The sequence below is a fragment of the Somniosus microcephalus genome, chromosome 12, assembly GCF_052327205.1.
Source record: "Somniosus microcephalus isolate GS21.2 chromosome 12, FLI_Smic_1.0, whole genome shotgun sequence".
NCBI lineage: Eukaryota > Metazoa > Chordata > Chondrichthyes > Squaliformes > Somniosidae > Somniosus > Somniosus microcephalus.
In genome coordinates this window covers 205,793,459-205,819,918 of record NC_140998.1, presented here as the reverse complement: position 1 = coordinate 205,819,918, position 26,460 = coordinate 205,793,459, and the positions used below count along the sequence as shown (strand labels likewise).

The following is a 26,460-nucleotide window of genomic DNA, read 5'->3' as shown; positions in this document are numbered from 1 at the left end:
CTGGACCAGCCACATAAATACTGTGGCAACGAGAGCAGGTCAGAGGCTGGGTATACTGCAACGAGTGTCTCACCTCCTGACTCCCCAAAGCCTTTCCACCATCTACAAGGCACAAGTCAGGAGTGTGATGGAATACTCTCCACTTGCCTGGAGGAGTGCAGCTCCAACAACACTCAGGAAGTTCGACACCATTCAGGATAAAGCAGCCCGCTTGATTGGCACCCCATTCACCACCTTAAACATTCACTCCCTCCACCACCGGCGCACCGTGGCTGCAGTGTGTACCATCTACAAGATGCACTGCAGCAACTCGCCAAGGCTTCTTCGGCAGCACCTCCCAAAGCCGCGACCTCTTCCACCTAGAAGGACAAGGGCAGCAGGCTCATGGGAACACCACCACCTCCAAGTTCCCCTCCAAGTCACACACCATCCTGACTTGGAAATATATCGGCCGTTCCTTCATCGTCGCTGGGTCAAAATCCTGGAACTCCCTCCCTAACAGCACTGTGGGAGTACCTTCACCACACGGACTGCAGCGGTTCAAGAAGGCGGCTCACCACCACCTTCTCAAGGGCAACTAGGGATGGGCAATAAATGCTGGCCTTGTCAGCGACGCCTAAATCCCATGAACGAGTAAAAAAAAATTATGATTCTTCTCCCTGGTTTGCGTCCGGCCAGAGATTATCTTTTAATTCCCGGAGTCATCAGGGAGAACTGGCGCTGTCTTAGCTATTTCTATGTTAAAGGCACGGCCTAAACTGCAGGCTCCAAAAAATAAAATTAGGCTGCAGTTTCATCGCTTCCTCTGGTGAAGTTCGTTCTTTAAAATCCTTCGGTAAATGTAATATTCCAAAGTTCTTTTTCACTGCGGAAAAGCTCAGGCAAATGAACGGCCAGCTTTCCTCCCAAGCCCCCTTGCCCCTCCCCCGCCAGCCTGTTGACTGCATGTGGAAAATGGCCGCCTCTGGTTGCCATGGCGACAAACCACAATAGATAGAATGGCTCGCAACCTTGGCAAGAGCTACTTCCTCTGCCTGTGGTGCCAGAACTTTGCGTCGGTTGACTGACCAAAGGGCATTTGCACATTTATGGGCGGATGCCAGTTTTTATGCAAAGGAGTTCCTCGTTGTGTTGGGGGGCGAGAAGGCGAGCGAGTCTCCCAGCGAGGTCTCTTCACTGTTTTCAGCTTGTGCTTCGGTGGCTGGGTCCTTCACCGGACTTCTGCTGGCTCATTGGCTCACACTCTCTCTCTGAGTCAGAAGGTCGGGGGTTCGAGTCCCCTGCTCCAGAGAGTCGAGCCCCATATTTCAGGCCAACACTCCTCAGTGCTAGTACTGAGGGAGTGCCGCACTGTCGGAGGGGCAGCACTGAGGGAGCGCCGCACTGTCGGAGGTGCCGTACTGAGGGAGCGCCGCACTGTCGGAGGGGCAGTACTGAGGGAGCGCTGCACTGTCGGAGGGGCAGTACTGAGGGAGCGCCGCACTGTCGGCGGGGCTTTACTGAGGGAGCGCCGCACTGTCGGAGGGGCAGTACTGAGGGAGCACCACAATGTCAGAGGGGCAGTACTGAGGGAGCGCCGCACTCTCAGAGGGGCAGTACTGAGGGAGCGCCGCACTGTCGGAGGTGACGTCTTTCAGATGAGACGTTAATCAGAGGCCCCGTCTGCTCTCTCAGGCGGACGTAAAAGATCCTCTGGAAGAAGAGCAGAAGCATTTTGCCCTTGGAAGTCGCAAGAGAGAATCTTACAGCACAGAAGGAGGCCATTGGGCCCATCGTGCTTGTGCTGGCTCTTTGAAAGAGCTATCTAATTAGTTCCACTCCACCGCTCTTTCCCCGTAGCCTTGTAAATAGCTCCTTTTGAAGTGCTTACCCAATTCCCTTTCGAAAGTTACTATTGAATCTGCTCCCAGCTCAGAGACGGGGCGGGGGGTGGGGGTTGGTCGGGGACGGAACCACGGGCCTGGGGTTTAGGCGGAGCCTCTTGTTTGCGCGATTTACCGGAATGTTCCTTGGTTCCTGACGGGTTGTCCGCCTCTCGCCCCCAGCCATGGCCCTCGCTGCTGAAGAACTGGAACAGCCTGGCAGTCACTCATCCCGGGTACATGGCGTTCCTGACCTACGATGAGGTGAAAGCGAGACTCCAGAACTACTCTCGAAGACCGGGCAGGTAAGTGGCATCTAAACTCAGAGCCGCATCCCCGTACAACCTGAACCTGCATGTTCCTGTACGCCTGGATCTCATTGTCCTCGTACGCCTGGATCTCATTGTCCTCGTACGCCTGGATTTCATTGTCCTCGTACGCCTGCATCTCATTGTCCTCGTAGACCTGGATCTCATTGTCCTCATACACCTGGAACTCATTGTCCTCGTACGCCTGCATCTCATTGTCCTCGTACGCCTGGATTTCATTGTCCTCGTACACCTGCATCTCATTGTCCTCGTATGCCTGGATTTCATTGTCCTCGTACACCTGCATCTCATTGTCCCCGTACACCTGGATCTCATTGTCCTCGTAGACCTGGATCTCATTGTCCTTCTACACCTGGATCTCATTGTCCTTCTACACCTGGATCTCATTGTCCTTTTACACCTGGATTTCATTGTCCTCGTATGCCTGCATCTCATTGTCCTCGTACACCTGGATCTCATTGCCCTCGTACGCCTGCATCTCATTGTCCTCGTACACCTGGATCTCATTGTCCTCGTACACCTGGATATCATTGTCCTCGTATGCCTGGATCTCATTGTCCTCGTACACCTGGATCTCATTGTCCTCGTACACCTGGATCTCACTGCCCTCGTACACCTGGATCTCATTGTCCTCCTACACCTGGATCTCATTGCCCTCCTATGCCTGGATCTCATTGTCCTCATAGACATGGATCTCCTTGTCCTCCTACGCCTATATCTCATTGTCCTCGTAGACCTGGATCTCCTTGTCCTCCTACGCCTGGATCTCATTGTCTTCGTACACCTGGATCTCATTCTCCTCGTACACCTGGATCTCATTGTCCTCGTACACCTGGATCTCATTGTTCTCGTACACCTGGATCTCATTGTCCTCGTACACCTGGATCTCATTGTCCTTGTACAGCTGGATCGCATTGTCCTCGTACAACTGGATCTCATTGTCCTCCTACACCTGGATCTTATGGTCCTCGTACACCTGGATCTTATTGTCCTTGTACACCTGGATCTCATTGTCCTTGTACACCTGGATCTCATTGTCCTCCTACACCTGGATCTCATTGTCCTCGTACACCTGGATCTCATTGTCCTTGTACACCTGGATCTCATTGTCCTTGTACACCTGGATCTCATTGTTCTCGTACAACTGGATCTCATTGTCCTCCTACACCTGGATCTCATTGTCCTTGTACACCTGGATCTCATTGTCCTTCTACACCTGGATCTCATTGTCCTCGTACACCTGGATCTCATTGTCCTCCTACACCTGGATCTCATTGTCCTCCTACACCTGGTTCTCATTGCCCTCATACACCTGGATCTCATTGTCCTCATACACCTGGATCTCATTGTCCTCCTACACCTGGATCTCATTGTCCTCCTACACCTGGATCTAATTGTCCTCATAGACCTGGATCTCATTGTCCTCCTACACCTGGACCTCATTGTCCTCGTAGACCTGGATCTCATTGTCATCCTACACCTGGGTCTCATTGTCCTCCTACACCTGGATCTCATTGTCCTCGTAGACCTGAATCTCATTGTCCTCCTACACCTGGATCTCATTGTCCTCGTAGACTTGGATCTCATTATCCTCGTAGACCTGGATCTCATTGTCCTCGTACACCGGGATCTCATTGTCCTCGTACACCTGGATCTCATTGTCCTCCTACACCTGGATCTCATTGTCGTCCTACACCTGGATCTCAGTGTCCTCATAGACATGGATCTCATTGTCCTCATAGACCTGTATCTCATTGTCCTCGTACACCTGGATCTCTTTGTCCTCGTACACCTGGATCTCATTGTCCTCCTACACCTGGGTCTCATTGTCCTCCTACACCTGGATCTCATTGTCCTCGTACACCTGGATCTCATTGTCCTCGTACACCTGGATCTCATTGTCCTCGTACACCTGGATCTCATTGTCCTCGTACAGCTGGATCTCATTGTCCTCCTACACCTGGATCTCATTGTCCTCGTAGACCTGGATCTCATTGTCCCCGTACACCTGGATCTCATTGTCCTCGTACACCTGGATCTCATTGTCCTCGTACACCTGGATCTCATTGTCCTCGTACACCCGGATCCCATTTTCCTCTTATACCTGGATCCCACTGTCCTCATACACCTGGATCCCATTGTCCTCCTACACCTGGATCTCATTGTCCACGTACACCTGGATCTCATTGTCCTAGTAGACCTGGATCTCATTGTCCTCGTACACCTGGATCTCATTGTCCTCGTACACCTGGATCTCATTGTCCTCATACACCTGGATCTCAGTGTCCTCGTAGACATGGATCTCATTGTCCTCGTACACCTGGATCTCATTGTCCTCATAGACATGTATCTCATTGTCCTCATACACCTGGACCTCATTGTCCTCCTACACCTGGATCTCAGTTTCCTCGTAGACATGGATCTCACTGTCCTCGTAGACCTGGATCTCATTGTCCTCGTAGACCTGGATCTCATTGTCCTCGTACACCTGGATCCCATTGTCCTCCTACACCTGGATCTCAGTGTCCTCATAGACCTCGATCTTATTGTCCTCGTACACCTGGATCTCATTGTCCTCGTACACCTGGATCTCATTATCCTCATACACCTGGATCTCATTGTCCTCGTACACCTGGATCTGATTGTCCTCGTACACCTGGATCTCACTGTCCTTGTACACCTGGATCTCATTGTCCTTGTACATCTGGATCTCATTGTCCTCGTAGACCTGGATCTCATTGTCCTCGTACCCCTGGATCTCATTGTCCTCTTAGACCTGGATCTCATTGTCCTCGTACACCTGGATCTCATTGTCCTCGTACACCTGGATCTCATTGGCCTCCTACACCTGGATCTCATTGTCCTCATACACGTGGATCTCATTGTCCTCCTACACCTGGATCTCATTGCCCTCGTACACCTGGATCTCATTGTCCTCTTACACCTGGATCTCATTGTCCTCGTACACCTGGATCTCAGTGTCCTCATAGACATGGATCTCAGTGTCCTCATAGACATGGATCTCATTGTCCTCGTAGACCTGGATCTCATTGTCCTCGTACACCTGGATCTCATTGTCCTCGTACACCTGGATCTCATTGTCCTCGTACACATGGATTTCATTGTCCTCCTACACCTGGATCTCATTGTCCTCCTACACCTGGATCTCATTGTCCTCCTACACCTGGATCTCAATGTCCGCCTACACCTGGATCTCAGTGTCCTCATAGACATGGATCTCATTGTCCTCATAGACCTGGATCTCATTGTCCTCTTACATCTCGATCTCATTGTCCTCATAGACATGGATCTCATTGTCCTCGTACACCTGGATCTCATTGTCCTCCTACACCTTGTTCTCAGTTTCCTCGTAGACATGGATCTCACTGTCCTCAAAGACCTGGATCTCATTGACCTCGTACACCTGGATCTCATTGTCGTCATAGACCTGGATCTCATTGTCCTCATAGACCTGGATCTCATTGTCCTCGTACACCTGGATCTCATTGTCCTCCTACACCTGGATCTCAGTGTCCTCATAGACCTGGATCTCAGTGTCCTCATAGACCTGGATCTCATTGTCCTCGTACATCTGGATCTCATTGTCCTCGTACACCTGGATCTCATTGTCCTCGTACACCTGGATCTCATTATCCTCATACACCTGGATCTCATTGTCCTCGTACACCTGGATCTCATTGTCCTCGTACACCTGGATCTCTTTTGTCCTCCTACACCTGGATCTCATTGTTCTCCTACACCTGGATTTCATTGTCCGCATACACCTGGATCTCATTGTCCTCATACACCTGGATCTCATTGACCTCCTACACCTGGATCTCATTGTCCTCATACACCTGGATCTCATTGTCCTCGTACACCTGGATCTCATTGTTCTACACCTGGAGTGATCTCAGGGTAGGAGAGAACGTTACATTTCCCTTCATCAGCGTAAGCTATTCCAAAACTCTGCTGCCCCCGTGTCCTACCTCGCACCGAGTCCCGTTCACCCATCGCCCTCTGTTGCTCGCTGACCTACATTGGTTCCCGGTCCAGCAACGCCTCGATTTCAAAATTCTTACCCTCGTTTTCAAATCTCTCCATGGCCTCCTCGCCCCCCTCCCTTTCTCTGTAACCTCCTCCAGCCCCACAACCCCCCCGAGATCTCTGCGCTCCTCCAATTCTGACCCCTTTGTGCACCCCTGATTTCCATCGCTCCATCATTGCCGGCCGTGTCTTCAGCCGCCTGGGCCCCGAGCTCTGGAATTCCCTCCCTAAACCTCTCCGCCTCGCTCTCCTCCTTTATGACGCTCCTTAAAACCGACCTCTTTGACCCAGCTTTTGGTCAGCTGCCCTAATTTCTCCTTATGTGGCTCGGTGTCAAATTTTGTCTGAGTTACGCTCCAGTGAAGCGCCCTGGAACGTTTTACTACGTTAAAGGTGCTGTATAAATGCAAGTTGTTGTTGTTGTTGCCTTTGCTTTATTCTGTCTGTGTTTCAGTGTCTCTGTCTGTGTCTGTCTCTGTGTGTCTGTGCCTCTGTGTCTGCCTGTATCTGTGTCTGTCTCTGTGTGTGCCTGTCTGTCTCTGGTCTGTCTGTGTCTGTCTCTCTCTCTCTCTCTCTCTCTGCGTGTGCCTATCTCTGTGTCTGTCCCTCTCTCTGTGTGTCTGTCTGTCTCTGGTCTGTCTGTGTCTGTCTCTCTCTGCGTGTGTCTTCGTGTCTGTGTCTGTCTGTCTGTGTGTCACTGCCTCAATGTTTGTCTCTGTCTCTGTCCATCTCTGTGTATCTCTGTCTGTCTGTGTGTGTCTGCCTGTGTCTGTCTGTCTCGGTGTCTCAGTGTTCTATGAACAGACCTTGCTCGATGACCCTCATTCTCTTTGCAGTTACATCTTCCGCCTGAGCTGCACACGGATGGGGCAGTGGGCCATCGGTTACGTGACGGACGATGGGAGCATCTTACAGACCATCCCCCAGAACAAGCCCCTCTTCCAGGCCCTTATCGAGGGCTACCGTGAAGGCTTGTGAGTAAGAGCGGAGCAAACTGATGAGAGTGGGCCGGATTCGGGCTTAACAAAGGAGGGAGACAGTCTGACGTTGGTGAGACCACACTTGGAGCACTGCGCACAGTTCTGGTCTCCATATACCTTAGCTAGACCACACTTGGAGCACTGTGCACAGTTCTGGCCTCCATATACCTTGGTTAGACCACACTTGGAGCACTGTGAACAGTTCTGGTCTCCCTGAACCTTGGTTAGGCTACACTTGGAGCAGTGTGCACTGTTCTGGTCTCCATATACCTTGGTTAGACCACACTTGGAGCACTGTGCACTGTTCTGGTCTCCATATACCTTGGTTAGACCACACTTGGAGCACTGCGCACATTTCTGGTCTCCATATACCTTGGTTAGACCACACTTGGAGCACTGTGCACAGTTCTGGTCTCCATATACCTTGGTTAGACCACACTGGGAGCACTGTGCACAGTTCTGGTCTCCATATATCTTGGCTAGACCACACTTGGAGCACCGTGCACAGTTCTGGTCTCCATATACCTTGGTTACACCACACTTGGAACACTGTGCACAGTTCTGGTCTCCATATACCTTGGCTAGACCACACTTGGAGCACTGTGCACAGTTCTGGTCTCCATAGACCTTGGTTAGACCACACTTGGAGCACTGCGCACAGTTCTGGTCTCCATAGACCTTGGTTAGACCACACTTGGAGCACTGTGCACTGTTCTGGTCTCCATATACCTTGGTTAGACCACACTTGGAGCACTGTGCACAGTTCTGGTCTCCATATACCTTGGTTAGACCACACTTGGAGCACTGTGCACAGTTCTGGTCTCCATATACCTTGGTTAGACTACACTTGGAGCACTGTGCACAGTTCTGGTCTCCCTATACCTTGGTTAGACTACACTTGGAGCACTGTGCACAGTTCTGGTCTCCCTATACCTTGGTTAGACCACACTTGGAGCACTGTGAACAGTTCTGGTCTCCATATACCTTGGTTTGACTACACTTGGAGCACCGTGCACAGTTCTGGTCTCCATATACCTTGGTTAGACCACACTTGGAGCACTGCACACAGTTCTGGTCTCCATATACCTTGGTTAGACCACACTTGGAGCACTGTGCACAGTTCTGGTCTCCATTTACCTTGGTTAGACCACACTTGGAGCACTGTGAACAGTTCTGGTCTCCATATACCTTGGTTAGACCACACTTAGAGCACTGTGCACAGTTCTGGTCTCCATATACCTTGGTTAGACCACACTTGGAGCACTGCGCACATTTCTGGTCTCCATATACCTTGGTTAGACCACACTTGGAGCACTGTGCACAGTTCTGGTCTCCATATACCTTGGTTAGACCACACTGGGAGCACTGTGCACAGTTCTGGTCTCCATATATCTTGGCTAGACCACACTTGGAGCACCGTGCACAGTTCTGGTCTCCATATACCTTGGTTACACCACACTTGGAACACTGTGCACAGTTCTGGTCTCCATATACCTTGGCTAGACCACACTTGGAGCACTGTGCACAGTTCTGGTCTCCATAGACCTTGGTTAGACCACACTTGGAGCACTGCGCACAGTTCTGGTCTCCATAGACCTTGGTTAGACCACACTTGGAGCACTGTGCACTGTTCTGGTCTCCATATACCTTGGTTAGACCACACTTGGAGCACTGTGCACAGTTCTGGTCTCCATATACCTTGGTTAGACCACACTTGGAGCACTGTGCACAGTTCTGGTCTCCATATACCTTGGTTAGACTACACTTGGAGCACTGTGCACAGTTCTGGTCTCCCTATACCTTGGTTAGACTACACTTGGAGCACTGTGCACAGTTCTGGTCTCCCTATACCTTGGTTAGACCACACTTGGAGCACTGTGAACAGTTCTGGTCTCCATATACCTTGGTTTGACTACACTTGGAGCACCGTGCACAGTTCTGGTCTCCATATACCTTGGTTAGACCACACTTGGAGCACTGCACACAGTTCTGGTCTCCATATACCTTGGTTAGACCACACTTGGAGCACTGTGCACAGTTCTGGTCTCCATTTACCTTGGTTAAACCACACTTGGAGCACTGTGAACAGTTCTGGTCTCCATATACCTTGGTTAGACCACACTTAGAGCACTGTGCACAGTTCTGGTCTCCATATACCTTGGTTAGACCACACTTAGAGCACTGTGCACAGTTCTGGTCTCCATATACCTTGGTTGGACCACACTTGGAGCACCGTGCACAGTTCTGGTCTCCATATACCTTGGTTAGACCACACTTGGAGCAATGTGAACAGTTCTGATCTCCATGTTACACACATAATATAGAGGCACTGGTGAAGGCTGAGAACAGATTTACAAGGATGATACCAGAAGAGAGAGGTTATTCCCATCAGGAAAGACTGAACAGGTCGGGGCTCTTTTCTCTAGAAAAGAGAAGGCTGAGGGGTGACCTGACAGAGATCTTTATGATTATGAAGGTGTTCAGTAGGGTAGATGTAGAGAAGATGTGGGGGAGACCAGAACTAGGGTCCGTAAATATAAGATAGACACTAATAAATCCAATAGGGAATTCAGGAGAAATGTCATTAACCAGAGAGTCGGGAGAAGGTGGAACTCGCTGCCACAGTGAATGGTTGAGGCGAATAGCACAGATGCATTCAAAGGGAGGGTTAATGCTTAAATGAGGTAGAAGACAATGTAAGTGGCAGGATTGGAAGAGGTAGTTAGAGTGGGAGGAGGCTCGTGTGGAGCATTAACACCGGCACGAACCCGTTGGTCCGAATGGCCTCTTTCTGTGCTGTATGTTCTATGTGAGACTCCATCTTGACATTGAGTTACATATTTTGCAACACAGGAACAGGCCATTCGGCCCAACTGGTCCGTGCTGGAGTTTATGCTCCACACCAGCCTCCTCCCACCCTTCTTCATCTCACCCCATCACCATATCCTTCTACTCCTCTCCCCCTCATGTCTTTACCTCGCTTGCCCTTGAATGCATCAAAAGTGGTCTCCGATGGAGAGAAAAGGGGTCCCTGATGGTGAGACTCCCTCTTTAAAAGGGGTCCCTGATGGTGAGGCTCCCTCTTTAAAAGGGGTCCCTGATGGAGAGACTCCCTCTTTAAAAGGGGTCCCTGATGGAGAGACTCCCTCTTTAAAAGGGGTCGCTGACGGAGAGACTCCCTCTTTAAAAGGGGTCCCTGATGGAGAGACTCCCTCTTTAAAAGGGGTCCCTGACGGAGAGACTCCCTCTTTAAAAGGGGTCCCTGATGGAGAGACTCCCTCTTTAAAAGGGGTCCCTGATGGAGAGACTCCCTCTTTAAAAGGGGTCCCTGATTGTGAGACTCCCTCTTTAAAAGGGGTCCCTGATGGAGAGACTCCCTCTTTAAAAGGGGTCTCTGATGGAGAGACTCCCTCTTTAAAAGGGGTCCCTGATGGAGAGACTCCCTCTTTAAAAGGGGTCCCTGATGGAGAGACTCCCTCTTTAAAAGGGGTCCCTGATTGTGAGACTCCCTCTTTAAAAGGGGTCCCTGATGGAGAGACTCCCTCTTTAAAAGGGGTCTCTGATGGAGAGACTCCCTCTTTAAAAGGGGTCCCTGATGGAGAGACTCCCTCTTTAAAAGGGGTCTCTGATGGAGAGACTCCCTCTTTAAAAGGGGTCCCTGATGGAGAGACTCTCTCTTTAAAAGGGGTCCCTGATGGAGAGACTCCCTCTTTAAAAGGGGTCCCTGATGGAGAGACTCCCTCTTTAAAAGGGGTCCCTGATGGAGAGACTCCCTCTTTAATTCAAATTCAAATTCAAATTCAAATCGCTTTATTGGCATGATAAGGTACATCTTATGTTGCCAAAGCATCAAAATACATTTATGGTTGAACACATAAACGCAGTTCTATTCATACAGTGTATAAACAGGTATATCCCTGAGTGTATAAATATACATTCGCCTTGTTTATATATACTCTTTTCTTAGTTTACTGGTTGTCCCTCTGTTCATGGCAAGCTGTAACATAGTGTGCCGCCAGTGTTACACAGCTTCTCTCCTCCCCCAGTAGGAATGGGAGTTTTTGGTTGTCATTCAGATTTCTGAATTCAGGGCATATTTGTGAGAATTTTTGGTAGAACTTCTCCCTGATGCCCTGATATTTTCCATAGGCTGTGAGGAAGTGCATCTCTGTCTCCAATACTCCCTGACTGCAGTGAGAGCATATCCTGTCTTCTCTTGGCAGCCTGGTCTGCCTGTGTCTGCCTTTTTCGATCGCTAGGCTATGTTCGCTAAGTCTGTACCTTGTCAAGGTTCTTCTCAGTTTGTTATCCTTTACCATGGTCAGGTAATCAGCTATGTTGTATTGTCTGTTTAGGGCCAAGTAGCAATTGAGTTTGCTTTGGGTTTTTGTTGTTTCTGCCCAATATGTCAGATATTTTTCCTTTTGCTTAGCGACGATTGTGTTGGGTCGAATTCTTTGTGTTACCCTGTCGCTGTCCTGGGGCTGGTTATTGTTAGTATTGTTAGTAGTTACTTCACTGAGTCCCAGGACTAGTTGACTGAGGGTATTCTTCTTTAAGGTCAGCACTTGGCATTTCAGGGCGTCGTAGTGATAGCATTGGGGGTTGCTCATTTGTAGGTGATTCCAAAATTTGGTGGCTCTTTTTTGGATAGTGATTATTAATGGATATTGGCCTAGTTCCACCCTGCATGCATTGTTTACTGTTTTCCTTTGAGTCCGGAGGATACTTTTACAGAATTCTGCATGTTGGATCTCAATTGGGTGTTTGTCCCATTTTGCAAATTCTTGTTGTGTTAGCGGTCCCCATACCTCACTGCCATAGAGTGCAATTGGTTCAATTACTGATTTGAAAATTTTGAGCCAAATGCTAATTGGGATTTCTATTTGGATTGATTTTTTGATGGCATAGAAAGCCCTTCTTGCTTTCTCTTTCAGTTCATTCACAGCCAGTTTGAAGTTTCCCGTAGAACTGATTTTTAAGCCCAAGTATGTGTAGTTAGTGGTTTGTTCAATTTTGGTTGTTCCTACTGTGAAATTTATTTTGGGTCCCTGATGTTTGGATCTTTGCTGGAACACAAGGACTTTGGTTTTTTGGGGATTTATTGTCAGGGCCCAAGTCTGGCAGTACGACTCCAGCAGGTCCAGGTTCTGCTGCAGACCCTCCTTAGTTGGTGACAGCAGAACCAGGTCGTCTGCATAGAGGAGGAATTTAACCTTGGATTCATATAGGGTGAGGCCGGGTGCTGTAGATTGTTCAAGTAGTTTTGCCAATCTATTTATGTAAATATTAAAGAGTGTCGGTGAGATTGGCGAGCCCTGCGTCACCCCCCGCCCCTGTGGGAAGTATTTTGTTTGTTTGTCTCCAATTTTAACTGCACATTTGTTGTTTGTATACATTGATTTAATTACATCATATGTTTTCCCTCCTACCCCGCTTTCGATAAGTTTCAGGAATAAACCGTCATGCCAGATGGAGTCGAAAGCCTTCTGGAAATCTACAAAGCATGCGTAGATTTTGCTTTTGTTATGGTGAACGTGTTTGTCAATTAGGGTCTGTAGGGTGAAGATATGATCGGATGTTCTATAGTTTGGCAGGAATCCAATTTGGCTTTTACTCAAGACATTGTGCTCCTCAAGGAAGTTTATAAGTCTTTTGTTTATGATGCTACAGAATACCTTCCCCAGGTTACTGTTTACACAGATGCCTCGATAGTTGTTTGGGTCGATTTTGTCCCCACTTTTGTATATGGGCGTTATGAGTCCTTTGTTCCAGATATCAGGGAAATAACCGACACTCAGAACCAAGTTGAAGAGTTTTAGGATAGCCAGTTTCATTTTGTCGTCTGTGTGTTTAATCATCTCGTTTAGTATGCCGTCTGTCCCGCAAGCTTTTCCTGTTCGCAGGTCCTTGAGTTTTTCAAGAAGTTATTTTTCTGTTATTATGGCGTCTAGCGGGTTTTGGTTATCTTTTATGGCCATTTCTAGCTTTTCCAGTTTTTTGCGTATTTGGTGTTGCTCTGGTCTTAGTGTGTTTTTCTGGTATAATTTTTCAAAGTGGTTTACCCATGTGTCCCCATTTTGAATGGCCAAATCGTCGTGTTGTTTTTTGTGTAGTGTATTCAAGTTGTCCCAGAAACAATTGGAATCAATGGATTCCTCCATGGAGCTGAGTGTATTCTTAATATATTGCTCTTTTTTGGTTCTGAGTGTGTTTCTGTATTGTGTTAGTGTCTGACAATAAGTAAGGCGTAATTCCTCGTTTTCTGGATGTCTGTGTTTTTGGTTTGATATTTTTCTAAGTTTTTTCCTCATGTTATGACAATCTGGGTCAAACCATTTTTCATAGTTTTTTGTTTTGGGTTTGTTCTTGCGAGCTTTCAAGTTTGCACTTGTTGCCAAATTATCAAAAATATTGTTTAGGTTAATAACTGCCCGGTTTACGCCTTCTTTATTGTGAGTGTATATGTTATCCAGAAAGGTGTCTAAGAGAGCTTGAGTTGATGCATTGCTAATTGTTTTCTGGTATTTTTCCGTGTCGTTTTTGGCCCATCTGTACGATTTTTTGGTGTTGTACAGTTTACTGGGTTGTGTTTCTATGTTGTTTGCTTCTGTCTTTTTGAGATACATAGTAATTTGACTGTGATCTGACAGTGTTGTTTGTGGTTTGACTGTGAATGCTCTGAAAGAGGATGGGTCTAAATCTGTAATCATATAGTCTACTGTGCTGCAGCCAAGAGGTGAGCAATAGGTCGATCTTCCTAGGAGGTCTCCTATGAACCTACCATTGACAATGTACAGACCCAGGTTTCGACAGAGCTGTAGTAGCTGTTTTCCGTTGGTATTTGACTGCTTTTCGCAGTTATGCCTGTATGGAAGGGAAGGGATGTCAAAGTGGTTATTCCCGAATACATAATTGTTTCCCTGGTTATTGGTGAAGTCTGGTTCTTCGCCCGTTCTTGAATTGAGGTCCCCACAGATCAACACGTTCCCCTGGGCCTGGTATTGGATAATTTCCCCCTCCATGTTGGGGAAGGTGTCCTCTTTAAAGTACGGGGAATCAATTGGAGGGATATAAATTGCGCAAATGTAAACATCTTGGGTGTTTGAGATAATCTCCCTCTCAATTTTGAGCCACATGTGGTTTTCGCCCTTTTTTATAAATTTGATGTAATTCTTAAGTTCTGTTTTAAACCAGATCAGTATGCCTCCGGAGTCTCTGCCTTGGGTTACACTTGGTAATTTATTGGAGGGGACCACCAGCTCAGTGTACCCTTGGGGACAGCCAGTGTGTCCTTTACCTTTATACCAAGTTTCCTGTAAAATGATAATATCTAGATCTTTAGTTTCATCTATGAACTCTGGGGTCCTACTCTTCATGTCTAGCACCGAAGAGCGTAGACCTTGGATATTCCAGGTTGAAATATATAAGGATTTCATGTTAAGTTTGATCTTTTACTATGATAGGTTAAAGAGTGGCACGTGTTTGTCGTGTCTAAGTGTGGGAAAAAAAGATCACTTCAGTTGTCTATAAAAGTTAATACTATTTGGTTACAGTTCTTTCTATTAATTAGTCCTTGATCCATAAGGCGGAAGTAGATGCTGCTGCACATCTGCTTATTGTCTCTGAATGGATTGTTTCTGTCTGAGGTATTGCGTACGTCCTGTGCATCTCTCCCTCTGTCTGGCTGGGAGCGGTCCTGTTCCCCTGTGGGGCAGGAGTGGTGCAGGTCTGATATTGTTGTTTTGCATGGGGATCCTCTCTGGTCTCGGTTGGTGTGGTGGTGGTCTTTGTAGTGGTCCTGATATGTACCCCGCTGATCTCTGGTGGTCGGGGGGGGGGGTCCTCTTGGAGTCTGGGTATGGACCCGGTTAAAAGTGACGTCCTTCAGGGCTTTAGCAAAGATCGATATTCTTTTCCTTTGGATGTGGACGTGGTCGTAAAGACATTCCTCATCGAGGGTGGGGTGTTGGGCCAGGTGCACGTTGTGTTTTGATTCGCAGTCTCTTGCTATGCTGGCATTTATCTCATGAATTGTGTTGTTGTTGAAGTCTGTTCTCGGCAATATTGTGGAAACAGTGATTCTAGTGTTTGGAAATGTACTGCTTGCCTTCCTAATCATTGCTCTGAGCGATGTTGGTACCTCTTTCTGTTGGGCCTTTAGGTCATTTGTGCCCGTGTGTATTATTATGTGTTGGGGGGAGCCTAATCTGGCTTTGGGGTCCCAGATGGAGAGACTCTCTCTTTAAAAGGGGTCCATGATGGAGAGACTCCCTCTTTAAAAGGGGTCCCTGATGGAGAGACTCCCACTTTAAAAGGGGTCCCTGATGGAGAGACTCCCTCTTTAAAAGGGGTCCCTGATGGAGAGATTCCCTCTTTAAAAGGGGTCCCTGCTGGAGAGACTCTCATGTTAAACGGGTCCCTGATGGAGAGACTTCCTCCCCTGCCCTTGACCCTGTGACCCCAAATGACCCTTGCCCTTTTCCCTCTCTCTCTCTCCGCAGCTACCTCTACCCCGATGGACGGGACTTTAATCCAGATCTGACTGGATTGTGTGAGCCCTCTAGACAGGACCACATCCAGGTTTCGCAGGTGAGTGACCCGGGACGAAGCAGAGGTTGGTCGGGAAGGGGGGAGGGGGTAACTATTCCATCGGAACTGGGGCCAGGTTATTGGGCAGGAGATCGACAAACGGCCATCCCCAGACTGACCAGCCCTCGTCTCCTCTCCTCTTGTGTCCAATCTCTCCCTCTTTCTCCAGCGTAACCTTTCCTATCTGATCTGCTCTGCCCAACCCTCCTGAGCTTCGAATCCACCGCACTCGCCCCTCCCTCCTCACACCGCCACTCTGTTGGAATCATAATAAGAACATAAGAAATAGGAGCAGGAGTCGGCCATTCGGCCCCTCGAGCCTACTCCATCATTCAATGATACCATGGCTGATCTGCTGCCTCAACTCCATTCACTGGCCCTATCGCCATATCCCTTGATGCCCTTACTAGTCAGAAATCTACCGACTTCTGTTTTGAATCTACTCAATGACTGAGCCTCCACAGCCCTCTGAGGTAGAGAATTCCAAAGATTCACCACCCTCTGTGTGAAGAAATTTCTCCTCATCTCAGTCCTAAATGGCCGAGACTCCAGGATGGTGTGTTGCCTCCCTGGTGCAAGGGTCAAGGATGTCTCCGAGCGGCTGCAGAACATTTTGGAAGGGGAGGGTGAACAGCCAGTTGTCGTGGTGCATATAGGCACCAACGATATAGGTAAAAAGCGTGATGAGGTCCTAAAAGCGGAATATAGGGAGTTCGGAGGTAAATTATAAAACAGGACCTGAAAGGTAGTAATCTCAGGATTGCGACCAGTGCCACCTGCTAGTCAGAGTAGAAATAGAAGGATACTTCAGATGAATACGTGGCTAGAGGAATGGTGCCAGGGGGAGGGATTCAAGTTCCTGGGGCATTGGAATCGGTTCTGGGGGAGGTGGGACCAGTTCAAACCGGACGGTCTGCACCTGGGCAGGGCTGGAACCGATGTCCTAGGGGGAGTGTTTGCTAGTGCTGTGGGGGAGGGTTTAAACTAAAATGGAAGGGGGTTGGGAACCTGAGCAGGGAGACAGAGGAAAGGAAAACAAGGATAAAAGCAAAAGATAGGAAGGAGAAAAACAAAAGTGGCAGTCAGAGAAATCAACGGTTTAAATCAAACGTGGCCACAGTAAATAATAATTCTAATAGGTCTAAGAGCATTAAAAAAACAAGCCTGAAGGCTTTGTGTCTTAATGCGAGGAGCATTTGTAATAAGGTGGATGAATTGGCTGCGCAAATAGAGGTAAACGAATATGATTTGGTTGGGATTACGGAAACGTGGCTCAAGGACGGCCAAGACTGGGAACTCAACATCCAGGGGTATTCGATATTCAGGAAAGATAGGCAAAAAGGAAAGGGAGGAGGGGTAGCATTACTGGTTAAAGAAGGGATTAACACAATTGTAATGAAGGATATTAGCTCTGATGAGGTGGAATCTGTATGGGTAGAATTGAGAAATACTAAGGGGAAAAAAACATTAGTGGGAGTGGTATATAGACCTCCAAACAGTAAGGCGGAGGTTGGGGATGGCATTAAAAGGGAAATTAAAGAAGCGTGCAATAAGGGCACAGCAGTCATCATGGGTGACTTTAATCTACATATAGATTGGGCTAACCAAATTAGTAACAATACTGTGGAGGAGGAATTCCTGTAGTGTTTACGGGATGGTTTCCTGGACCAATATGTCGAGGAACCAACCAGAGATCAGGCCATTTTAGACTGGGTATTATGTAACGAGAAAGGATTAATTGTTGTACGAGGCCCCTTGGGTCGGAGCGATCATAATATGATCGAATTCTTCATTAAGATGGAGAATGAAGTAGTTGACTCAGAGACTAGGGTCCTCAATTTAAATAAAGGAAACTACGTTGGTCTGAAGAGCGAGTTGGGTAGGATTGATTGGGGAATGGCACTCAAAGGGTTGACGGTGGATAGGCAATGGCAAACATTCAAAGACCGAATGGATGAACTACAGAAGTTGTTCACCCCAGTTTGGCATAAAAATAAAACAAAAAAGTTGACTCAACCGTGGCTAACAAGGGAAATTAGGGATAGCATAAGATCCAAGGAGAGGACATACAAATTGGCCAGAAAAAGCAATAATCCTGAGGATTGGGAGCAGTTTAGGATTCAACAAAGGAGGACAAAGGGATTAATTAAGAAAGGGAAAATAGAATATGAGAGTAAGCTTTCAGGGAACATAAAAACTGACTGTAAAAGCTTTTATAAATATGTAAAGAGGAAAAGATTGGTGAAGTCAAGCGTAGGTCCCTTGCAGTCAGAATCGGGGGGATTTATAATGGGGAGCAAAGAAATGGCAGACCAACTAAATACATATTTTGGTTCTGTCTTCACAAAGGAGGACATAAATAACCTCCCAGAAATACCGCGGAACATAGGGTCTAATGAAAGGGTGGAACTGAAAGATCTCAGTATTTGTAGGGAAATGGTGTTAGGAAAATTGATGGGAATGAAGGCCGATAAATCCCCAGGGCCTGATAATCTACATCCCTGGGTACTTAAGGAAGTGGCCCTAGAAATAATAGATGCATTGCTGGTCATTTTCCGGAACTCAATAGACTCTGGAACAGTACCCATGGATTGAAGGGTAGCTAATGTTACCCCACTATTCAAAAAAGGTGGCAGAGAAAAAGCGAGGAATTATAGACCGGTAAGCCTGACATCGGTAGTGGGGAAAATGCTAGAGTCCATTATAAAAGATGTAATAGCAGAGCACTTGGAAAGCAGTGACAGGATCGGACAAAGTCAACATGGATTTACAAAAGGTAAATCATGCTTGACTAATCTACTGGAATTTTTTGAGGATGTAACTGGTAAAATAGATAAGGGAGAACCAGTGGATGTGGTGTATTTGGACTTTCAGAAGGCTTTCGATAAGGTCCCGCATAAGAGGTTAGCGTGCAAAATTAAGGCACATGGGATTGGGGGCAAGGTATTGACTTGGATAGAGAACTGGTTGGCGGACAGAAAGCAAAGAGTTGGAATAAACGGGTCGTTTTCTGAGTGGCAGGCAGTGACTAGTGGGGTACCGCAAGGATTGGTCCTAGGACCCCAGCTGTTCACAATATATATTAATGATCTGGGCGAGGGAATTGGATGTAATATCTCCAAATTTGCAGACGACGCAAAGCTGGGTGGGAGGGTATGCTGTGAGGAGGATGTCATGAAACTCCAGTACGATTTGGACAGGTTGGGTGATTAGGCAGAAACATGGCAAATGCACTATAATGTGGATAAATGTGAGGTTATCCACTTTGGTGGCAAAAACAGGAAGGCAGATTATTATTTGAATGGCAATAGATTGGGAGAAGGGGAAGTGCAAAGAGACCTGGGTGTTCTTGTGCACCAGTCGCTGAAGGTGAGCATGCAGGTGCAGCAGGCGGTTAAGAAGGCAAATGGTATGTTGGCCTTCGTAGCAAGAGGGTTCGAGTACAGGAACAAGGATGTCTTGCTGCAGTTGTACAGGGTCTTGGTGAGACCGCACCTTGAGTATTGTGTGCAGTTTTGGTCACCTTACCTGAGGAAGGACGTTCTTGCCATGGAGGGAGTGCAGCGAAGATTCACCAGACTGATACCTGGGATGGCAGGAATGACGTACGAGGAGAGATTGTGTCAATTGGGCTTATACTCACTGGAGTTTAGAAGATTGAGAGGGGATCTCATCGAAACCTATAAAATTCTGTCAGGTCTGGAGAGACTAGATGCAGAAAGGATGTTTCTGATGGCCGGGGAGTCCAGAACCAGGGGTCATAGTCTAAGGATAAGGGGTAAGCCATTTAGGACTGAAATGAGGAGGAATTTCTTCACCCAGAGAGTGGTGAACCTGTGGAATTCTCTGCCACAGAGGGCGGTGGAGGCCAGTTCATTAAATATATTCAAGAAAGAGTTGGATATATTTCTTGAGGCTAAAGGGATCAAGGGATATGAGGAGAAGGCAGGGACAGGGTACTGAATTTGGATGATTAGCCATGATCTCATTGAATGGCGGAGCAGGCTCGAGGGGCCGAATGGCCTACTCCTGCTCCTATCTTCTATGTTTCTATGTTTATCCTGAGGCTGTGGCCCCTGGTTCTAGACTCCCCAGCCAAGGGAAACTTTCTCCCAGCATCCACCCTATCAAGCCCTGTAAGCATTTTGTATGCTTCAATGAGATCCCCTCTCATTCTTCTGAATTCAAGAGAATACAGGCCTAGTTTACTCAATCTTTTCTCATACGACAGTCCTGCCATCCCAGGAATCAGTCTGGCGAACCTTCGCTGCACTCCCTCTATGGCAAGTTTATCCTTCCTTAGGTAAGGAGACCAAAACTGCACACAGTACTCCAGGTATAGCAGTTGGACCTCTGTCCGCCTGAATTACAGGCATTGCGAGGGACAACTTCAGGGACCGACGTCTGGGTCCACAAGGACGCTCGAAAGACCACCTGCCCGACCTCGTGTCGGCCCATTTTTCAGGCGCCCCGATAGCTGCCTGCAACAGACATTCGGCTCCTCATTGATGTAACATCTGTTTAAGGACCCCTCTGCTAAATTGGCCAGCAATGAGCAGAGCAGGCTCCAATCGTACTCAACAACAACTTGCATTCACATAGCGCCTTTAACGTAGTCAAACGTCCCAAGGCGCTTCACAGGAGCGATTATCAAACACAATTTGACCCCGAGCCACATAAGGAGAAATTAGGACGGGTGACCAAAAGCTTGGTCAAAGAGGTCGGTTTTAAGGAGCGTCTTAAAGGAGGAGAGAGAGGCGGAGAGGTTTAGGGAGGGAATTCCAGAGCTCGGGGCCCAGGCGACTGAAGGCACGGCCGCCAATGGTGGAGCGATGGAAATCGGTGGATGGGCAAGAGGCCGGAATTGGAGGAGGGCAGAGATCTCGGAGGGTTGTGGGGCTGGAGGAGGTTACAGAGATAGGGAGGGTTGTAGGGGGTTGGAGGAGGTTACAGAGATAGGGAGGGTTGTAGGGGGCTGGAGGAGGTTACAGAGATAGGGAGGGTTGTAGGGGGCTGGAGGAGGTTACAGAGATAGGGAGGGTTGTAGGGGCTGGAGGAGGTTACAGAGATAGGGAGGGTTGTAGGGGGTTGGAGGAGGTTACAGAGATAGGGAGGGTTGTAGGGGCTGGAGGAGGTTACAGAGATAGGGAGGGTTGTATGGGGCTGGAGGAGGTTACAGAGATAGGGAGGGTTGTAGGGGCTGGAGGAGGTTACAGAGATAGGGAGGGTTGTAGGGGCTGGAGGAGGTTACAGAGATAGGGAGGGTTGTAGGGGCTGGAGGAGGTTACAGAGATAGGGAGGGTTGTAGGGGGCTGGAGGAGGTTACAGAGATAGGGAGGGTTGTAGGATCTGGAGGAGGTTACAGAGATAGGGAGTGGTGTAGGGGGCTGGAGGAGGTTACAGAGATAGGGAGGGGTGTAGGGGCTGGAGGAGGTTACAGAGATAGGGAGTGGTGTTGGGGGCTGGAGGAGGTTACAGAGATAGAGAGGGTTGTAGGGGGCTGGAGGAGGTTACAGAGATAGAGAGGGTTGTAGGGGGCTCGAGGAGGTTACAGAGATAGAGAGGGTTGTAGGGGGCTCGAGGAGGTTACAGAGATAGGGAGTGGTGTTGGGGGCTGGAGGAGGTTACAGAGATAGGGAGGGTTGTAGGGGGCTGGAGGAGGTTACAGAGATAGGGAGGGTTGTAGGGGCTGGAGGAGGTTACAGAGATAGGGAGGGTTGTAGGGGGCTGGAGGAGGTTACAGAGATAGGGATGGTTGTAGGGGGCTCGAGGAGGTTACAGAGATAAGGAGGGTTGTAGGGGCTGGAGGAGGTTACAGAGATAGGGAGGGTTGTAGGGGCTGGAGGAGGTTACAGAGATCGGTAGGGTTGTAGGGGGCTGGAGGAGGTTACAGAGATAGGGAGGGTTGTAGGGGCTGGAGGAGGTTACAGAGATAGGGAGGGTTGTAGGGGCTGGAGGAGGTTACAGAGATAGGGAGGGCTGCAGGGGCTGGAGGAGGTTACAGAGATAGGGAGGGTTGTAGGGGCTGGAGGAGGTTACAGAGATAGGGAGGGTTGTAGGGGCTGGAGGGGGTTACAGAGATAGGGAGGGTTGTAGGGGCTGGAGGGGGTTACAGAGATAGGGAGGGTTGTAGGGGCTGGAGGGGGTTACAGAGACAGGGAGAGTTGCAGGGGCTGGAGGAGGTTACAGAGATAGGGAGGGGCGAGGAGGCTGTGGAGAGATTTGAAGAGGAGGATGAGAATATTCAATCGAGGCGTTGCCGGACTGAGAGCCAATGTAGGTCAGCGAGGGACAGGGAGCGATGGGTGGACGGGACTCGGTGCGGGTGCGACCAGTGATTCAAGAAGAAGGCTCACCACCACCTTCTGAGGGTGACTAGGGGAGGGCAATAAATGCCGGCCTTGTCCTGGGGGCGTGTTATAGCGGGGGACCAGATGGTGTGTAACTCCCTCTTCCTTCCCCCCCTCGCCCTACAGGAGCAGTACGAGTTATACTGTGACATCGGCTCCACCTTCCAGCTCTGCAAGATCTGTACCGAGAACGACAAGGATGTGAAGATTGAACCGTGCGGGCACCTGATGTGTAATTCCTGCCTGACAGCCTGGCAGGTACGCCCCGTCCTCCATCCCATACTCCACCCTCATCTTCGCCCTCACCCTCCACCCCTTCCTCCTCCTCTTCCCCTCCCCTCCCCCTCACCCTCCTCCCTTTCCCTCCTCCACGTTCCTTACGCTCCCTCCCTCGCCCTCACCCTCCTCCTCGTCCCCTCCCTCCCTCCTCCCTCCTCGTCCACTCCCTCCCTCCCCCTCCTCGTCTCCTCCCTCTCCCTCCCATACAGCCCCTCATCCTCTCCCTCACCCTCCTCCCTCCCCCTCCTCCATGTCCCCTCCTCCCTCCAATACTCCCCGCTCATCATCTCTCACACCCTCCTCTCTCCCCCTCCCCCAGTTTCCTCATCCTCTCCCCCTCCTCCACGTTCCTCACCCTCTCACACTTCTCCTCGTTCCTCACCCTCGCCCCCTCCTCCCCCTCTCGTCCCCTCCCTCCCCCTCCTCCCCCACCCTCTCTCCTTTCCTCTCCTCCTCCCCCTCCCCCACCCTCTCTCCCTCCCTCTCCTCCTCCCCCTCCCTCTCTCCCTCCCCCACCCTCTTGCTCACCCTCCCTCCCCTCCCCTCCTCCCCCTCCCTCCCCTCTCGATCCCCCTCCCTCTCCGCCTCCCACTCCCACTCCCTCCCATTCTCCCCTCTCCGCCACCTCCCACTCTCCACATCCCCTCCCTTACTCTCCCCCTCCTCCTCCCTCTCCCCCTCCCTCTCATCATCGCACTCCCTCTCCCTCCCTCCCCCTCCACCTTCCACTCCCCCTCCCTCTCCTCCTCCTCCCGCCGCACTGTCGGAGGGGCGGTACTGAGGGAGCGCTGCACTGTCGTAGGGGCAGTACTGAGGGAGCGCTGCACTGTCGGAGGGGCAGTACTGAGGGAGCGCCGCACTGTCGGAGGGTCAGTACTGAGGGACCGCCGCACTGTTGGAGGGTCAGTACTGAGGGAGCACCGCACTGTCGGAGGGGCGGTACTGAGGGAGAGCTGCACTGTCGAGGGGGCAGTACTGAGGGAGTGCCATACTGTCGGAAGGGGCAGTACTGAGGGAGCACTGCACTGTCGGAGGGGCAGTACTGAGGGAGCGCCGCACTGTCAAGGGGCAGTACTGAGGCAGCGCCGCATTATTGGAGGGGCAGTACTGAGGGAGCGCCGCACTGTCGGAGGGGCAGTACTGAGGGAGCGCCGCATTATTGGAGGGGCAGTACTGAGGGAGCGCCGCACTGTCGGAGGGGCAGTACTGAGGGAGCGCCGCACTGTCAGAGGGGCTGTACTAAAGGAGCGCCACACTATTGGAGGGGCAGTACTGAGGGAGCCCCGCACTGTGAGAGGGGCAGTACCAATGGAGCGCCGCACTGTCGGAAGGGCAGTACTGAAGGAGCGCCGCACTATTGGAGGGGCAGTACTGAGGGAGCCCCGCACTGTCGGAGGGACAGTACTGAGGGAGTGCCGCACTGTCGGAGGGACAGTACTGAGGGAGCGCTGCACTGTCGGAGGGGCAGTACTGAGGGAGCTCCGCACTGTGAGAGGGCAGTACTGAGGGAGCACCACACTGTCGGAGTGGCAGTACTGAGGGAGTGTTGCACTGTCGGAGGGACAGTACTGAGGGAGCGCCGCACTGTCGGAGGGGCAGTACTGAGGGAGCGCCGCACTGTCGGAGGGGCAGTACTGAGAGAGCGCCGCACTGTCGGAGGGACAGTACTAAGGGAGCGCTGCACTGTCGGAGGGGCAGTATTGAGGGAGCTCTCTCAGGTGGACGTAAAAGATCCCATGGCCACTATTTCGAAGAAGAGCAGGGCAGTCCTCCCTGGGGATCTGGGGCCAATATGGAGAACCTCAGTTACACGGGGAGACTGGAGAAGCTGGAGTTGTTCTCCTTGGAGCAGAGAAGGTTAAGAGGAGATTTAATAGAGGCGTTCAAAATCATGAGGGGTTTTGATGGAGTAAATAAGGAGAAACTGTTTCCACTGGGCAGGAGGGTCAGTAAGCAGAGGACACAGATTGAAGGTAATCGGCCAAAAAGCAGAGGGGGAGATGAGGAGAATGTTTTAATGCAGCGAGTTGTTGTGATCTGGAATGCACTGCCTGAAAGGGCGGTGGAAGCAGATTCAATAGTAACTTTCAAAAGGAGAATTGAATAAATACTTGAACCGGTAAAAATGTGCAGGGCCACGGGAAAAGAGCAGGAAGGGGTGGGACAGACACGATGGGCCGAATGGCCTTCTCCTGCGCTGTATTGTTCTATGAGCCAAGGCGGGCTGCCAATGAAGGCCCAGGTGTTGATCAGGGTATGGCGGGGGGGGGGCTCGGATGATTCTCCCCTCTCTCCCCCACCCCCCCGAGCTGTACGTGGGTTTGGGACGAGTGACCTCTGCTCCTGCCCCCTTGCCTCTGACAATGCCCTGTGACCTGTGACTTGTGACCCCAGGAGTCGGACGGCCACAGCTGCCCGTTCTGCCGCTGCGAGATCAAGGGCACGGAGCCCGTGGTGGTGGACGCGTTCCACCCCCGCCACAACCGCCCGCGGACCAGCGAGGACACGCGGCCCAGCGCCCCGCTCCTGGACGAGCAGCCGGAGGAGGAGGAGGAGGAAGAGGACAACTTCGAGGACGTGTCTCTGCTGGTCAGCAAGCTGGCCGCGCTCACCAAGGTACGGACTGCGCAGCGTGATGTGGCCCCACCCCCTGACCTCCCAATCCCCGCACTCTCACCTCCTATTCCTTGCCCCCTCACCTCCCAATCCCCGCCCCCTGACCTCCCAATCCCCGCTCCCTGACCTCCCAATCCCCGCACTCTCACCTCCCAATCGTTGCCCCCTCACGTCCAATCCCCGCCCCCTGACCTCCCAATCCCCAACCCCTCACCTCCCAATCCCCGCCCCCTGACCTCCCAATCCCCGCTCCCTGACCTCCCAATCCCCGCACTCTCACCTCCCAATCGTTGCCCCCCTCACGTCCCAATCCCCGCCCCCTGACCTCCCAATCCCCACCCCCTGACCTCCCAATCCCCACCCCCTCACCTCCCAATCCCCACCCCCTCACCTCCCAATCCCCACCCCCTGACCTCCCAATCCCCACCCCCTCACCTCCCAATCCCCGCCCCCTCACCTCCCAATCCCCGACCCCACATCTCCCAATCCCCGCCCCCTTCACCTCCCAATCCCGACCCCTTCACCTCCCAATCCCGGCCCCTTCACCTCCCAATCCCCGCCCTCTCACCTCCCAATCCCCGCCCCCTCACCTCCCAATCCCCGCCCCCTCACCTCCCAATCCCCGCCCTCTCACCTCCCAATCCCCGCCCCCTCACCTCCCAATCCCTGACCTCTCACCTCCCAATCCCCGCCCCCTCACCTCCCAATCCCTGACCTCTCACCTCCCAATCCCCGCCCCCTCACCTCCCAATCCCCGCCCCCTGACCTCCCAATCCCCGCTCCCTGACCTCCCAATCCCCGCACTCTCACCTCCCAATCGTTGCCCCCTCACGTCCTAATCCCCGCCCCCTCACCTCCCAATCCCCAACCCCTCACCTCCCAATCCCCAACCCCTCACCTCCCAATCCCCGCCCCCTGACCTCCCAATCCCCACCCCCTGACCTCCTAATCCCCGCCCCCTCACCTCCCAATCCCCGACCCCACATCTCCCAATCCCCGCCCCCTTCACCTCCCAATCCCGGCCCCTTCACCTCCCAATCCCCGCCCTCTCACCTCCCAATCCCCGCCCCCTCACCTCCCAATCCCCGCCCTCTCACCTCCCAATCCCTGACCTCTCACCTCCCAATCCCCGCCCCCTCACCTCCCAATCCCGACCCCCTCACCTCCCAATCCCGGCCCCTTCACCTCCCAATCCCCACTCCCTGACCTCCCAATCCCCGCTCCCTGACCTCCCAATCCCCGCACTCTCACCTCCTATTCCCGCCCCCTCACCTCCCAATCCCCGCCCCCTGACCTCCCAATCCCCGCTCCCTGACCTCCCAATCCCCGCACTCTCACCTCCCAATCGTTGCCCCCTCACGTCCCAATCCCCGCCCCCTCACCTCCCAATCCCCAACCCCTCACC

General features: G+C 51.0%; 1 protein-coding gene across 1 annotated transcript in view; it reads left to right on the top strand.

Moving 5' to 3' along the window:
- The window catches only part of cblc (Cbl proto-oncogene C), a 105,730-nt gene extending 80,534 nt beyond the window's left edge, over positions 1–25,196 (top strand). The window contains exons 4-8 of the mRNA XM_086003954.1: positions 2,046–2,167; positions 7,075–7,212; positions 15,723–15,810; positions 22,287–22,418; positions 24,834–25,196. Of these exons, the coding sequence (XP_085860080.1) occupies positions 2,046–2,167; positions 7,075–7,212; positions 15,723–15,810; positions 22,287–22,418; positions 24,834–25,181 (828 nt within the window). The 3' untranslated portion in view covers positions 25,182–25,196. The remainder of the gene's footprint in view (positions 1–2,045; positions 2,168–7,074; positions 7,213–15,722; positions 15,811–22,286; positions 22,419–24,833) is intronic.
- The last annotated feature ends 1,264 nt before the right edge of the window (positions 25,197–26,460 follow it).